Genomic DNA, 16,435 nt, shown 5'->3' on the forward strand with positions numbered 1-16,435 from the left:
GTGAGAGCATACCTCACTCAGACATTCAGCAAGCTTCCCTTCCGAGAAGCAAGAGAGAAGATTGTCCTCCATAATTTTATTTCTCCCAGGCATAATGAGCACACATTAACAAGTAGCCTGTCTTCAGCAGACTCTCTTTTCAACAGCTCGTCTAATTCCTGACCATTGGGTTATCACCCACGCTGTCTTACCAGGAATACATTACTCACCTCCCCTAATAGAAGCAGCCCATGAAGGGCTCACCTCAGCTCCACTTTACCCACTCTTCTTGTTATCGTTAGATGTCACCAAAAGCAGTCCGCCCAGATCCTTCCACTGTGGCTTTTTCCTTGTTCCAGTCATCTGAATCTTTGGAGAAAGCCCTCAGGCATAGATTGCTTCTGGATACTAGTAATATTCTTTTTCCTGATCTGGCTTCTGATTATATGACCATAGTCACTTTGTAAAAATTCACTTACTTGTGCCCTTTATGTATATTTAAATTTGATTATAAGTTGAACAAAGCCAAACAATGCACCTCCATCCAGAAATGATGCACTTAGCTTCATACCTTGCACACCTCCCTTTTCAAATTTATATCCATTTATAACTAGTTAAACTATCTCCATAATCTCCTCTTTCCTCTGCTAGATGGGAACTATTCCAAGGATAAATGTTGCCTTTATCTTCATATCCCCCATATCTTGTTTATACAAGGCACAATGTACATATCGTGGGTTGGATACTTTAACCTACAGTTTCTTCTTTTCCCAAACCATTCAAGTGATTCCATAGTACAAGGGAATATAATAAACTTTAGCCACCTTAGGTAGTTTGAACTGTTCTGGAATTAAGATATCTTTGAAGGTATAATTGACGTCTGGATCACTTGTTGTATTCCGAGGGAAATTCAAAGCTCTAAAACCATGGCCACGGCCACCATGTTGCTCAAGTCCAAGAGACACATTCATAGAGACATCATTGTGAATGGCACCCTTGAGAATTGTGCAGTGCCCAGCATGTGTGGCCATTCCCTGCAGCCCTCCCTGAAAATCACTGTGAGATGAGAGGCTATGAATAGGCAAGTGCCTGGTGACCTGGGCTAACTAGGTCCTAGCTTGCTCTGGAAGATGAAGCAGTATGATTAGTTAATTCAGTCCTGCCATCGAATATGTATCTATTAAATCCCCACCATGTGCCAGGAAGTAAGAGAGTGAGCCACTGTGATATATGGGGAAAGAGCATTCCAGGTAGAGGGAATGGCAAAAGACTGTGGAGCATGGGTCTCTGTTACTCTGGTGTGTTAGATGAACAGCAAGGGGCTAATATAATTAAGTAACCAAGAGGGAGAGTAGTAGAAGACAAAGGAGTTGAGGTCAGAGAACCGATGTAGAGGTTGGGGGGAGAGCCCCGTGCTGGTCATATCAGGCAGTGTAGTCCAGTGTAATGACTTTCACTTTCCCTGGGTCAACTGTAGCATGACGGGATCTGACAGGATCTCTCTGACTGCTGTGCTGAGAATACCCTGTAGAACCAAGGGCAGAAGTGTGGAGACCCATTAGGACGTTATTGCTGTAATCCCGGGGGAGAGGATGGTTTGAGACAGGGTGGTATCAGTAGACGTAAGACAATTCTGGATACATTTTGCTAATCTGATGTCCTCTCTAAGGGGAACTATTTTAACGCAAATGTTATGTTCTAGCTGTTATTTTATAAGTAAGATTTTCATTTGCCTTTGACCATTTTTAAAGCTATATATGAATGATTTTTTACTAAAGAGAATTGGATCATTATGACACTTATTACAGATCATTTTATCTCCTTAATTTAGTAGCATTGATCATAAGAGTGAATTTTTCATAGTATTTTAGTAAGAAATGACAGTTCCACTAAGCTAGGGAGTTTATATGCAGAACTTTTAAGCAGTATTTGAGCCTACGGCTTAAGGCCAGCTTACAATTTTATGGATTTCTACCTTTCAGACAGCTTTTTAAATCCAGGAATTAATGAAAGATTGATCTTCACAGGCTTGTCATATTGATATGTTGGGAAAAATCTACCAAGTAATTTAAATTGTTCGGTTAGAGAATTGTCCAGAGAAGAAGTGGTATCCCTTTAATACTGAAACAGTTGAATCCAAAACTGTTGAATGCTTTTCCCCTTTTCCCATGTTAGCCTGTGAGGAGACTTACGCTCTTTGTACCTGGACCTCTAGAGAATGCTTTCTCTTTTTATATCCTCTTCTGTTTTTTCCTATTCAAACGTCTTTTTTCTTTCTTTCTTTCTTTACAGTTTCTCATCTTGTTTTTTTCTCCCTTTGATTGGAGAAATGAAATAAGATGATAATAATTAACTTGGGTAAGACAAATTACAAACCAAAGAAATAATGCTAAAGTGTGGTAGCACAATACACCCCGGAGAACAAAATGTATTTTACTTAAATTTTTGTGGTTTCTTTATTTGCAAGTCTACTCAAGTATCAAACACAAAGAATGTGTTTGTCTACTATATCTGAAAGAAAAGTGATGTCTCAGAGATCTAGTCTGCAAATGAGGGATAAAACTCTTAAATCTCCTTATTTCGAGTTTGAGAGAGTAAACTCATATGTAACGAGTATATCTTATTCATACACATATGTATCTCTAGCTACACATGTATGTGTAACCTGGTCATCATGCCAGTAATATGAGGAAGGGCGTGCCACATGCAGCTGATTTCCAGAAAAGTTCAGTCTAACTGGTAGCCAATCCCAGACATGGAGTCCCGAGTATGGTGCAAAACATTTATTTTCTTGTTCCCATAAGACAACTGGTTCTCACACTGTGGGCACCCGACTGGCAGCATCAGCTTTAGTTGGAAACTTCTTAAAATTGCAAATCACAGGCTCTGCCCCAGACCTGCCGCATCTGAAATTCTGGGGATGGGACCTAGCTCTCGGTTTCATCAAGTCCTCCAGGTGATTGTGATATGCCCTAAAGCTGGGGAACCACTGGGAAAGGCAACCTTTCAGGTCTTACAGAATCCACCAATGTGGATGGACTCCCCAAAGTGCCTGCCCTTCTCAAGTGTTCTTGCTTTCCTTTCCTAACACCTTTCACTTCTCACAGTGTCCTAGCTCCATTGTGTCTCAGACTGAGGTACCCTCAATCTCAGAGCCCCAGTAGCAGCTCCTACCCACAGAACTTCAGGATCTGGCTCTGTCTTGGTGGGCGCAACTGTCGACCTTTATATTCTTCAGTGAAGAGCGCCTCTGGCTCACTTAGTATTGATCACTTCTCCTAAAACTGATTCAGTGCCTTATTGTGTAAAACAGTTCACGTCCCAGTAGTAATCAAGACAAGAGGATTGCGATCAACAGCCTGTCACATATGCTGTAAGTGGGTCAGCGGTATTGGGACAATTCTGGTTTATTCCCCCTCGTTCCAGCACAGTTGACAATACCATTCTCTTTCACTCTTTTAAGTACTCTAGTTTAGATGGTAAATCAGAGTACAGTGAACTTAAATCATAAGCAGTTCTACCACTACTGGAAAGTGGTCAAAGAAGGATTCACCAAGAAGGAAATGTTTTAGGGCATAAAAATGAAAGATATCCAAGAGGTAGGCAAGACAGGCCTGGAGCTTGGGGTGGGACAAGGCAGAGAAACCTTAGAGGCTGAGGGTTCAGGACAAATAAGGATGTGAAGCAACAGGTTACACTAAGGGAAGCGGAAGTAGTTCAGAGTCTGGAGCCAGGGTCTGGTGGGAGCAGTAATAGAAGAAGCTGGTGGAAGAGGAGCAATTAAGGTCATCTTTTTGTTTGTTTGTTTGTTTGTTTGTTTCTTATTCCCCCAACAACGTATCAATTTAGGCTCTTCGGATAATTATTTAGAAGAAACCTAGTATGTCTTTGTTTCCTTATTTATGTTGGTTCTATGTATTTGAAATGCTTATTGCTCTATTTTCCATCAATTTTGGGCCCTCTTTCAAACAAACGATGACTATATAAACAGCATAATAATAACATACTTTCAACTTTGGTTCAGATTTTCAAATTCACTTTAAAAAGAGATACCAAATGATTCACATTCCATAATGTTTTATGGCTTTATCATAGCAAAACACTAACCCTGGGCTGTTGAGATCTATGGCCTGTCGAGAACAGAGTGCGGGGAATTATGCAAATACCTTACTAATATGCTGTGTTATTGTTTTTCTGAATGTTAATATGATGATTGAATCCTCCTGTTAGAAAATGATCGTATAGGAATTCTTTCTGTCACCCTTTGCAATACGCAAATTATGTGTTTCGTGTAGTTTTGTGATCTTGGAAGCTGCTTACAAAGTCTGTGTTCTGTGGCAAAGCTTACCTAAACCATAAGGAAATGTTTTTAAATATTTTAAAAATTGTATGTTTGATTTTACACAATTAGTTAATGTTACTCTTTTTTTGTTGTTGATGAACACAGAGATGTGTCCGGCATTAATAGACCTTGGAAGGCTTTGCCCTGGGCATTGCATATCAACTGTCCTCTTAGGCCATTGAGTATCATTGTCTTCATCCCATAGACTTCTTGTCACTGGCCGTCTCTGTTTCTGTATGGACAGTATAGATTTCATTCCCTTCCTTCTTTCTTTTTTACCAGAGCTAATATTATCTCCTTTTCCCTCTACCATCTGGAGTAATAAATTTTAAGAAAATAACCTTCATTATTCCATTAATTGTTGCATTTTCCTACTGTTAATACAGAATACATTTCAGGATTAGTAGCTGTCTAGAAAGGAAAAAGAACAATTGATAAATTCCTACATTATCCTTTGTTTAAATATCACATAAGTAGTATATTTATTAATACATTTAGTTAGGTAAATAGGCCTTGAGGACAGGTAGCAATTAATATTATGGGTTTTTTAAAATCAATTTATTTATTTACTTATTTTTGGCTGCTTTGGGTCTTCGTTGCTGCACACAGGCTTTCTCTAGTTGCGGCAGATGGGGGCTACTCTCTGTTGCAGTGCACGGGCTTCTCATTGCGGTGTCTTCTCTTGTTGCAGAACACGAGCTCTAGGCACGTGGCTGCAGTAGCTGTGGCACTCAGGCTCAGTAGTTGTGGCGCACGGGCTCAGTTGCTCCATGGCATGTGGGATCTTCCCAGACCAGGGATGGAACCCATGTCCCCTGCACTGGCAGGCGGATTCTTAACCACTGCGTCACCAGGGAAGTCCTAATATTATGTTTTAAATTTTTTTTTAATCTGTAATAAGTATAGCTAACTGAAATATGGGTTTAGCCTGGTATCCTGTACTAAGATATATGTGAGGGGATGTTAATTTTTCAGCATGCCAAAGACTGTCTAATTTTTGTTTTACTTTTTTAAAACCTCATATACTTTAAATTGTGTCTCATATCAACATGTCTGTAGGGTTAGGGTCTACATGAATTTCATAAGTAATGTGTTTTTCTGTTTATCAACAAAACCATTTACACCTCTGTTTTCTTAAAAATTTTCTGACCCAACAATTATATTTGTTTTGGGAAATGAGAAAGGTGCCAAATGTTAGGTGACAAACTAAGAAAGTTATGTAAAACTTTTTGTAGAAAGAACTGAAGGATCTCCAACTCCCGGTCTGAAAGTAGGATTCAAATCCTAGGCCTATCTTTACGCACCACTCTTTACCAATTGAAGTTTAGAAACGGTTAAGTACAAGCAGTGGCTGTGGTTTAGTATAAATCTTTAAAACAGAAAACTTCCCCTGTATTTTAAGAACTGGTCCTTTTAGGTCAGAAGACAATTTGTAATATTTAGTAGATAAATGCTAAGCGAGGGACCCACCATTTTTAAAGTTTTTCAGTTTCCATGTATGCCTAGGACTTGCAATCATTTTTGTAACTATTTTTCATGTTGTTAAAGTCTTGAACCTTAAGCAAATAGGAATCTGAAAGCAAAGAGAAATAATAAATAGAAAACAATTCTATAAGCCTGTCAATTGCATGGGTGGTTTCTACATATCTCTGTCCTCCCTTGATTTGGTTTTCATTTGATTATCTGTATCAGACAAGGCTTAACATCATTACTGTTGCTGCTAATAAATCCTTAGCTATGAAAAAGCAGCCTGCTCTCTCTGTTTGCATGTGTACAGCCTTAAAATTGGGCCCAACTTCTATGTTGTTTTCTTTGCCTTTACAATATGATTCTAGGATAGCATCATATAAACAATTCTCGAGATACAGTTTTGAAGAATTGTGTGGCTCTATCTGCAATAATTCTAACCTTGCAAAGCTGACCTGAAAGTAACCTCAGAAATCTGTATGTGTTAATATTCTTCCGTGTTTATTAGTCAATCTATAAGTTAATGCTAAACCAACCTTTCTGTGTTCTTCCAATAATTTTAGTGTTACTTAAATATAAGAAATAAATATATCTTAATATGGGTAGCCCTGTTTGTGAATGTGCATCAGAGACAAAAACTTTTAAAGGACCAATAATTAAAATCAATTCAAGTTATATTTGTCATATATCTTTTTTTCCTACAAAGCAACTCCCATCTTAGGATCTCAGAGGTTTATAGCTAATAATTATATTTTATACTAGTGACGCAACATAATGATTATAGTGACTTATATAGGTGGAACAACTAATGTTTAAACGAGTTGATGGGTGACTTACTGAAATATATCGCACCCGAGCTGTAGATTCAACAGAACTAATATAGGGCCTTAATCCCCAAACTCTTTGACCATCAGAAAACTAAAATCTCCCCTGTAGTCTTTTTTATATTGCTTTACTTTTTAAAAACATTTTTACATATCTGTAGTATATCTTTAAATTTGTTCGTTTTATTTCTTGCCTCAATAGTCTTTGGAGGATTTTTAAGGAAAAAAATTTGTTAATGTACCAGATTAGGTACATTAAGGGAAATGTATATAAATGTATATAAAATATGTATATAATGTATATAAATGTATATAAAATATGACTAAATAATGAGCACGTAGATGCACGGTACACGTAAATCTTAGCTTCGTATCACCCTTACCACTGTTCTTACGTTTTTCTCTATAGCAGCTTTAGTTGTTTCACAGGATTATTATTTTCCAATTTTCAGCTCACTTGACTTCATGCTTTGCAGGTCAATTTCTTCTTGAAGAAGCTCGCCTCATAGAAGCAGCTGAGATGGCAAAAAAAGCGGCTGAACTGGATAGCACGGAGTTTGATGTGGTCTTCAATGCTGCCCACATGCTCAGGTTAGTTTTTGCTACTGTGCCTGAGAAGACCGACACTTTAGCTTTATTCTTATTAAATTAATATAATATAATTAAATCAATAATACTAATTCCCCCTTATATGTCACCTTATTCCATATTCTAAAAGTGAATTATGCTGCTTAACCATGTTAAAATCAGTCAGGACTATTTAATTCATTATAGTTTAGGCGCATAGTATATAGGGTATATGAACTTTTAGGACTCTGAAAATTATTCAGGCCCCTTTTCTCTTTCCTTCAAAAATTATTGGCCATAAAATACAAAAGGAAAATTGCAAAACTGAAATTAGTAACTGTCTAATTAAATGTTTCCAAGACAAACATTATGTCAGTTAGTCAACTGCATCTCAATATTTGTGTTTTTGTATTAATTATATTGAATGGGTCATGTGGGTACATTTTATTATGCTTGGTAGTAGAGAGGATTATCAAATATAAATATACTTAAGACCTATCAAATTCTCAAAATGGCCCTATAATTAGCACTGTTGCTATGTGTTAAAACAATATGTTTTTAGACCATTAGTGCATCTGTTTTCAGAAAGACTATTTTGAAGGCTAATTACAATAATAGCAAAACAAAAGGCAGATGAAAGTTTTTTGTATGAATATAAAATGAAAGTGAATGCATTAAAGGAGGATGTTTTTAAGAAACTCGAATGATTTATACAGTTGTTTAAAAAGCATTGTTTGTTCTGTTAGCCATACGTATACCCCTTCGCACATGCTGTTACCTGAATTTCACTCTATTAAATCTCCACATAAATGCTTCCTTAGGTGACATTCACACTACGGGCTCTGAACCTAGCTTCTAGGGGCAAGTTTCTAATTATGTAGATTACTCTTACATGGGAAGAAAAATAGCAGAGAATTGGTCCACATTTGGCTGGTTTTAAAACATGGACTTTTTGAGAAAAGTAGAGGAACATTTAAAAAAAATTGTTTTTGAGATCATTGTAGATTTGCATGCAGTTAAGAAATTATACAGAGAGATCCCTGTACCACTTATCCAGTTTCCCCAGTGGTGATATCTTGTAGAACTACCATACAGGATCAAAACCAGTATTTTGATATTGATGCAGTCCACTGGTTTTATTGGGTTTCCCCAGTTTTAGTTGTACCCCTGTGTGTGTCTGTGTGTTTTTAGTTTTGTGCACTTTTATTACATGTATAGGTTAGTGTATCCATCACTCAGTCAAAATACAGACTATTTCCATCACCACAAGCGTCGTTCGTATTCTCCTTTTATAATCACATACCCTCACCTACCCCTGTCCCCCAGGAACCAATATTTAAAGCAAGTTTTGTAAATTACGTTGGATTTATAATTTGAGATTATTACTGTAACTGTATCTTAGTGGTTTACTCCTTGGCTTTTAATAAGAAATTCGAAGTCTGTTTGAGAAGAAAGAGTGTACTGTGAGGTTTCAGTTGAATATCCCCGTTCCATATCAATGCTTAGCGTTCCTAAAGCAGGTACCTACAAAGAGAAATCACGATTCAATAGACTATTGGTATATTGGTATATTTTAAAAATAAACTGTAGCCAGTTCGCAGGAACCTTCAATAGAAGGATAATTTTTTTTTTCCCCCTGCGGTACGCGGGCCCCTCACTGTTGTGGCCTCTCCCGTGGCGGAGCACAGGCTCCGGACGCGCAGGCTCAGCGGCCATGGCTCACGGGCCCAGCCGCTCCGCGGCATGTGGGATCTTCCCGGTCCAGGGCACGAACCCATGTCCCCTCATCGGCAGGCGGACTCTCAACCACTGCGCCACCAGGGAAGCCCTAGAAGGATAATTTTTAAAAGATACTTTAATTTGCATGAGAAGGTTAGGTGCTGTGTTGGGAAGAGGACTTTTTTGTTCTTCATGAATAAAACACTGCGCTTTTAGTTACAATAAACCATTTAGAATGTGAATGCACAAGTTTCTAGGAACTAATTTATCTTAATCATAATAGATACTTTCATCAACAAGGCATTTTGCTATATATTAAATCAGTATCTGAAATTCAAGGTCTACCAACGGAAACTTAGAAACTCGTTACAAGAACATTACAAAAAACGTCCTTGTTAAATGTATAGCTTGTAACTTTTCCTTAGTTACCATAGTGCTAGAAACCAGTGGAAAGTTTTTGTTATACATTGGCGACGTGGAAATCTTCAGGATTTATTTTTCAGAACGTTCTCTCTAGCTTTCTACAGTCTGCATTCCTCATTAAGTTGCATTCAGTTAGCGCCTTCCTATCTTGATTGTGAGTATGACCACAGCAACCTGGTCATATCCTTATTCAACTTGGTGGCAGTACCTATGAATGTTTTTACTTATTTTTTTAGCTCTGTCAAATTCAACAATTTCTTGAATGCCTATTGTGCAAGCTGAACACCAGCCTCTTTCCTTATTAATCAAAAGCATGTAGGACTTTGTTTGCTAAAAAGAATAAAAAAGGTTATTGGTTTTCCCTTGAATGCAGCCTTATCAAAATGGTTAGCTGTCAAGATTTTGCTTATTCGGTGTTACAGCTAACATTTCCCTTGAGGCAGCCAAATTGTTGTAAATTGAGTTTGATATTAATTTTTTTCCTTCAAGAGCTCTGTTCTTTCCTAAGATATTTAGGAGACAAAATTGGCAAGGTTTGGTGATCAGTTCGATGGGAGGGAAAGGGCAGATGTCTCCCTGGCTGTGTCTTGGTTAGCTGGATCAATGGTTGACCTAATACGCAAAATCATCAATTTAGGAAATGTTATAGTTCAAGATATAATTTGAAGCATGCTTATTTAACTTCCCTTTCCTTGGGTAATTCCCAACGAATTGACACAAAGAATCTATTAATAAGGAAAAAACTGCTTATCACGAAAGCCAAAAAGAAAAAGGAAAAGAAAAATCATTCCGCCAGAAGAGACTAGTTTGGAAGAGCCCATCAAGGGGCAAATCTTTAACTTATTAGGACCTTCAAGAGGCTTGAAATTGGAGAAATGTCTAACAGATCCATTTTAATTCTCAGTAATGGAGAAAGATCTCTTTCTGTAGAATTAGAATATTTCCAATTCCTGTTGTCAGGGTGATTCACAAGAACACTGTGTGAGGTAGAAGTATTAATGCTGTTCACCAAATATATTTGGCCTTCCCACTTCAAGGAACATAATAGGATTGCACTTCTTCCAAGTTGAAGACCTTCCTGGGTCTTATTGGGTCGTTGAATGTGTGTGAACGTGATGCTTGTTATTTCTGAGCCCAAATTGTAAGAGTCAGTGCTTTTCCCTTTTTCTGACTTGGAAATTGTGGAAATAGATCCAGAAATAAGCAAAGGGAGACAAACTTCCCTTCTCACCTGCATTGGATAGGATGAATGAATGCAAAATAAATTTTGTCCTAATTCACTGAGATTCAGGATGTGTCTATTATTGCGGTGTAATCTAATAACCTATCCTAACTGATCAGAATATATCTGTGAAAATAAAATACATAGTTGGAAAGAGGACCCATATAACATGAGAAAAGATTAAGCAATTAATAGTATCTCTGAGTTTATAACTACAGTGGAGGCCATATAAAATTGATAGATTGAAATTTAAATAGAAATTATATATATTTTCCCAGAACTTAATGAAAAATACTAAAGACATGAAAATGATGACTGAAAGGATAAAAGATTGACGAACAGATTGAGAATAGTATATATACACTAGTAATTTTATTTATATATATATATGTTTGTATAATTATATATAGTATACAACTATGTATATATAGTTATATATACCTATATAGTATATAGGTATTTATGTAATATGTGATACTTCTGTCTCTGTATATATAAATATGTATATATAATTATGCTGTACTTACGTGTATGTAGTTAGACATGGCATATATACATATATAATTTTATTTGTTGTATAAATGTTAATATAAATAGAAAATTTCTGAAGGAGAACATAGCTCAGATGAGCAATTATCAACAGATAGAAAAAATTTCCAAGATAGGATGGAGGTCTTTAATCATCATTATTAAAACCAAAATTAGTGAAAATAGATCTACTCCTAAACTCGTCTTCTTGCATGGGTCACCATTTTTAGTTGCAAACTAGAGAATCCACTCTTGCCAGTTTAAGCAGAAACAGGTTTTATTGTAGAGAATTCTATAGCCCACAGACTCTCCCATAGGCTTGAGAGTGCTCTACATAGCCAGAAATAATTTCCACCACCTAGCTTTCCTTGGTGCTCCGCAGCTTTTAGAATCCAGAGCTCTGACACCATCACCCACAAGGAACCAAGAAGAATAAGCACCACATTCGTTAGAAGATGAGTCTTCTGAGTGCAGCTGCCTACCCATTATACTTACTTCTGATTTTCATTCTCTTGAGGTTGCATCTGATTGATAGAATCTGAGTCATGTACTGATACCTTGGCTGGAAGAAAGTTGGAAGATGAGGAAATTTTCGGCTTCTGCCTTGTTTAGGAAGACAGGATGCACACTGTGGCTAATTACTAAATATATTTCCAGGGAGGGTGATCACAGATGTTGAAGGCCTCACATAATGAATGGTTGACTACATGTGTTGACATTTTTAGTACTTCAAATAAAATGGAAAAAGTACTGGATATTTCCAGATGAGAGCATTAAAAAAAAGCAGATTGGTTATCATCAAAGGAAAATATCAAAGGAATTTAAAATACTAAAACTCAGTAGAGTTATATCTATAGAGTTGTGAGAGGAAAGTATTGAATCAATTATTCTGTTAGAAGCACTTTGTATGAATGGATTTATTCAGTGTTCTTCCAGACCTGGAAGCTAGAAAGCACACAAAGGTATTTTACACCTGAGAGGAAATCTTGAGGCACTGAAAACAAATTTAACCCATTCACAGCATTCATGGGCTCTGGTGGAAAATTGTTGTTTTCTTTTATTTTCTTTTTTAAAATCCATTTACAGGGTAATGAAGGAAAAAAGGTAGCATTTATTCAAACATCTCCTGTCTACCTAGCACCGTATTTTGCATTGTATATGTCACCCTCTTAGTTATAATTTCACATATATGAAATAGACACTAATATTCCCGTTTTACAGATGAAGATGCTGAGGCTCAAAGAGAGTTGGTATTTCCCATACTTGGTAACGCTGGGATTTAAACTTAGCATATTCTTGCCAAGTATAATGCTGTTTTCACTGTGTCACGTTGGCTCCCTCATAGCTTTATAACTGGGTGATTACCTAGAAGCTGTGATTTCTGAATTTATTGATGGAAAAGGATTTATAGAGAGTGACAGGTTTTCAAATGTATAAATCCTAAATAGTAAGATCCTTCCAGTATGATTACATTATCCCTTTGTGGTAAATTTTAGAAAGTAGGTATATAGTCATAGGAGAGAGAACTCCAAGTTTGTACTCTCAAAGGAACATTAAGTTTATAGACATACCATCACGGTATATTGTCTGACGAAGGACACACTGCTGAGATAAGTGTGCAGTTTCCTTTTATCCAGGCCTAAGGGCCCAAGTTGTCACTGCTTCCTAAGATAGTAAGGAAAGCAAAACTTTACTGTACCAACTGGTTCCCAATGCTTCCCTAATTTCTGGAGAGCAGAGTGAATATATGAGAAAAAATTATCTTTCAGTTTTCATTCTCAAATAATTTCACTGGAAATGACATAAAATAGACGTTCTTAAGGAATGAAGGAACAAAATCAGATTATTTTCTCAAAGCAGATTGTGAATGTACACACACACACACGCATACATACGTTGGATATTGGAGATATATATATATATCTCCAAGACCCTGTAAGTAATATACTTTCTTCTGTAGCACTTCCCAAATGACTAAAGACCGCTCAAAAAGTTATTGGGTTTTCTACTTATAAATTGTACATTACTGCCAAGTTTTGGTTAAGAGGGGCATATTTCAACTAGGCTATAGTGGGATGTAAGGTCTTTAAAGCAAAGGGGTGTGGCAGATGAGGTTAAAGGTAGGTACCTTCCTACTCTGTGCCTTTCCAACATTAATGTTCATGTGAATCACCCAGGGATCTTGTTACATCACATGTTCTGATTTAGTATGTGTGGATGGTACCTGAGGTTTTACGCTTCTGACAAGTCACAGGTGTTGCTTATGAGGTTGGTTCTTGGACCCCTCCTGCAAACAAGTTCTAGTTTGCCTTTCCTCTTGTAATCCCTCTCAAACCCTGCTCCCCACCCAAGCACTACCACTTGAACATAAGTAGTAATTTACTATATAGGAATATTATAGCGGACATTACTGATAGACATTTCCTTCCTTTTAATTTTTCCAGTACATTTCATTGTAATCTTTCCAGATACAGGCTTAACCTGTCCTTAGCAGTCCTCAAAGATTTGAGGCCATGAAACGATGGGCTCAAATTCCTACGGGACATCAAGAAATGTCTAACTTCAAGGAATCATTTTGTAAAACTTACACCATCAGCGTAGTCTTTTCCTCTGTTATTGCTACATTTCCACTATGCCTCTCTGTCCTTTATATTTAGTATTGAGACAGATGCCTACAGGTCTTGAAGCCATTTTTGATGTCTTGGTTGAGAAGTTTTCATTTAAGAAGCCTTGGTGACCATAAATCATTTATTCTAGGAATTTCATTACAAGGGATTTTTTCTACTCCATTATTTTTACATATATGTGACTCTGGTTTTGCTATTTTAAGATTTTCCGTACATTTTTATGTCCTTGTTTATTTCAGTTCTACTTCTATTACTACTGTACAGTTTATCAACTAGAATTAAAATTTACCTCTGCTTTTGAGTAACTTAAAGCTAAGTGTAAGTTTAGCAAGTTGGCAAGAACACAGGAAACATCAGCTACTGTTTCAGCTTACTTTCATGATACAGGAACAAACGGCTCTCTAGTTAAAAAAAAAAAATCCTCATAAGTTATCCTTGAAAATGATCACCAAGAATTAAATAAAATATTGTCTTTTGTATGAGTCAAACAGTGGTTAGCATCCATATTAAATAATTTTAATTCAAAACTGACAATTCACAACCATTAATAACTGTAGTTAAAGAGAGTCTTCTAAATGCTACTTGAGTTTTTATTTTCTATATTTTTTCAATTTAAAATTTACCAACCTTTAATTTTATAATTCTCACAGAATACATAAAAATGTAGGTAATTGCAAATGATTCTTTTAATCAGAATCTCCTCAAACATTTTACGGGGTGTATTAAGTTGTTTCATAACGTAATTGATTCCCAAATTTCTTTTATATATCTTCTCTTGTAAGAATATTGGGCCCTAAACCTGTGTTCCAAAAGATACTTTTATGTCATAAAATAATACCAAAGAGAAGAATTAGCTGTATGAAATATATTTCTATATTTTTTAACAGATGTGTTTCATAGTCCCATGTGCAGAAATGGAATTCTGTAGTAATCAAATGATGACATTTGTTTGTGACTTTTGTTACTATTTGTTTTCACTCTGAACCTACTTTTTCACTGATGGCAGAAAAACTGAATCTAAAGACTTTAAAAATATAATCGGGGGGCTTCCCTGGTGGCGCAGTGGTTGGGAGTCCGCCTGCCGGTGCAGGGGACGCGGGTTCGTGCCCCGGTCCGGGAAGATCCCACATGCCGCGGAGCGGCTGGGCCCGTGAGCCATGGCCGCTGAGCCTGCGCGTCCGGAGCCTGTGCTCCGCGGCGGGAAGGGCCGCAGCAGTGAGAGGCCCGCGTAGCGCAAAAAAAAAAAAATAATAATAAAGATAAAATATAATCGGTGCAACCCAGTGATTTTTTCAGAAGGCAAGATTTACTTCATAATCTAGTTTACAAATACCATCTGGTTTTTCTACCTCCTTACCTTTTGTGGCCCTTAGAGGCCACAGATAATATGCAGAGGGAGAGGGCCTTACATATGTGATGGACAGGAGTTAATAAGAAAGGAGCCACTGTATCAGTCTCCAGTTGATGTCTGTTGTTGGTATGGTGATTTAATCTCTATTCTTTAGATAAGGGACATAATGTTGACTCAGGGTGACATGTTAGATGAGGGTAGTCACCCATCGGGACCCAGTGTAGTTTCCTGGTAAGAGTAATTTTTCTTACTGTCTCATTCCTGGCTTTTGTAAAGTATATTGTGGCCAGAACACAAGGTTGTCTACATACGGCCTGGGAGATCTCTTGGCAGAGCCAACTACTTTGCCCTTTACTCACCTTCTGAGTCTTCTGCTTGGACACGCGGGAAACTTACGGTCCCCTTCTCTGTCTAATTGTGACCACCGCCCCCTCAAAATAGGAGATTTGGGGGGTAATAAAGTTAAGTATCCAAATACTCTTCTTGCTTTTTCTCATTCCCTATTTCCTTGCCTTTCCCCTGACTTCCTACTCTTCCCCTCCTTTATGGGAGACGGTGAAGTACATGCGGCAAAATACTATAGTGCATTTCACTGTTTGTTGTTTTTTTTTTTTGCGGTACGCGGGCCTCTCACTGTTGTGGCCTCTCCCGTTGCGGAGCACAGGCTCCGGACGCGCAGGCTCAGCGGCCATGGCTCACGGGCCCAGCCTCTCCGCGGCATGTGGGATCTTCCCGGGGCACAAACCCACATCCCCTGCATCGGCAGGCGGACTCTCAACCACTGCGCCACCAGGGAAGCCCCTCACTGTTCGTTCTTAAAACTGTCCTCTGCTCAGCTGGGTCTGGTGAAGTTCACTTCTATCAGTTTGGGAGTTAGAATTGGAAGGATGTAAAACCTGTCATTGCAAATATTCTCCATATTCTCCCCTTTTCTTTCTTTTTTTTTTTTTTCATATTTTCCCCTTTTCAAATCTCATTCCTTACTTTAAATCATCGCTTTTAAGCATAATAATCAAGAAGCATGTTTTATTGCTTTCTTAGTATTTGATGTAAGAATTGTTGTGGTCATCTGCCACAGAGCAATGTACCACATGTCATTCTGATACATCCGGCCGGCGCTCACAAAGATAGCAGCATGATCCTGTGATTCAGATATTTTATTTTAGAGCCCTTGATTCTGAGCTCAACCACCTACCAGCTGCGTTGCCTTGGGGGACTGTCAGCTTCTCTAAGCCTCATTTTAACCATCTTTGAAATGTGGTTAATAATAGCAATAATAGCAATAGATTCATAATATTGTTGAAACTGGAAAATAGAGTAATCAATCCATGGAATTTTGTAAGTGCTACATAGAGAATTTACTATCTCAGAAAAGAAATAGTGAAC

At 37.5% G+C, this 16,435-nt stretch overlaps 1 protein-coding gene across 3 annotated transcripts in view; it reads left to right on the top strand.

The window, feature by feature from the left end:
• The window catches only part of TMTC2 (transmembrane O-mannosyltransferase targeting cadherins 2), a 649,990-nt gene that overhangs the window by 323,793 nt on the left and 309,762 nt on the right, over window positions 1–16,435 (top strand). For all 3 annotated transcript variants that reach the window (XM_082850900.1, XM_082850901.1, XM_082850899.1), the window contains exon 10: window positions 7,089–7,203. In XM_082850900.1, the coding sequence (XP_082707026.1) occupies window positions 7,089–7,203 (115 nt within the window). The remainder of the gene's footprint in view (window positions 1–7,088; window positions 7,204–16,435) is intronic.

This window comes from Leucopleurus acutus (genome assembly GCF_964270905.1).
Source record: "Leucopleurus acutus genome assembly, chromosome: 11".
Lineage (NCBI taxonomy): Eukaryota > Metazoa > Chordata > Mammalia > Artiodactyla > Delphinidae > Leucopleurus > Leucopleurus acutus.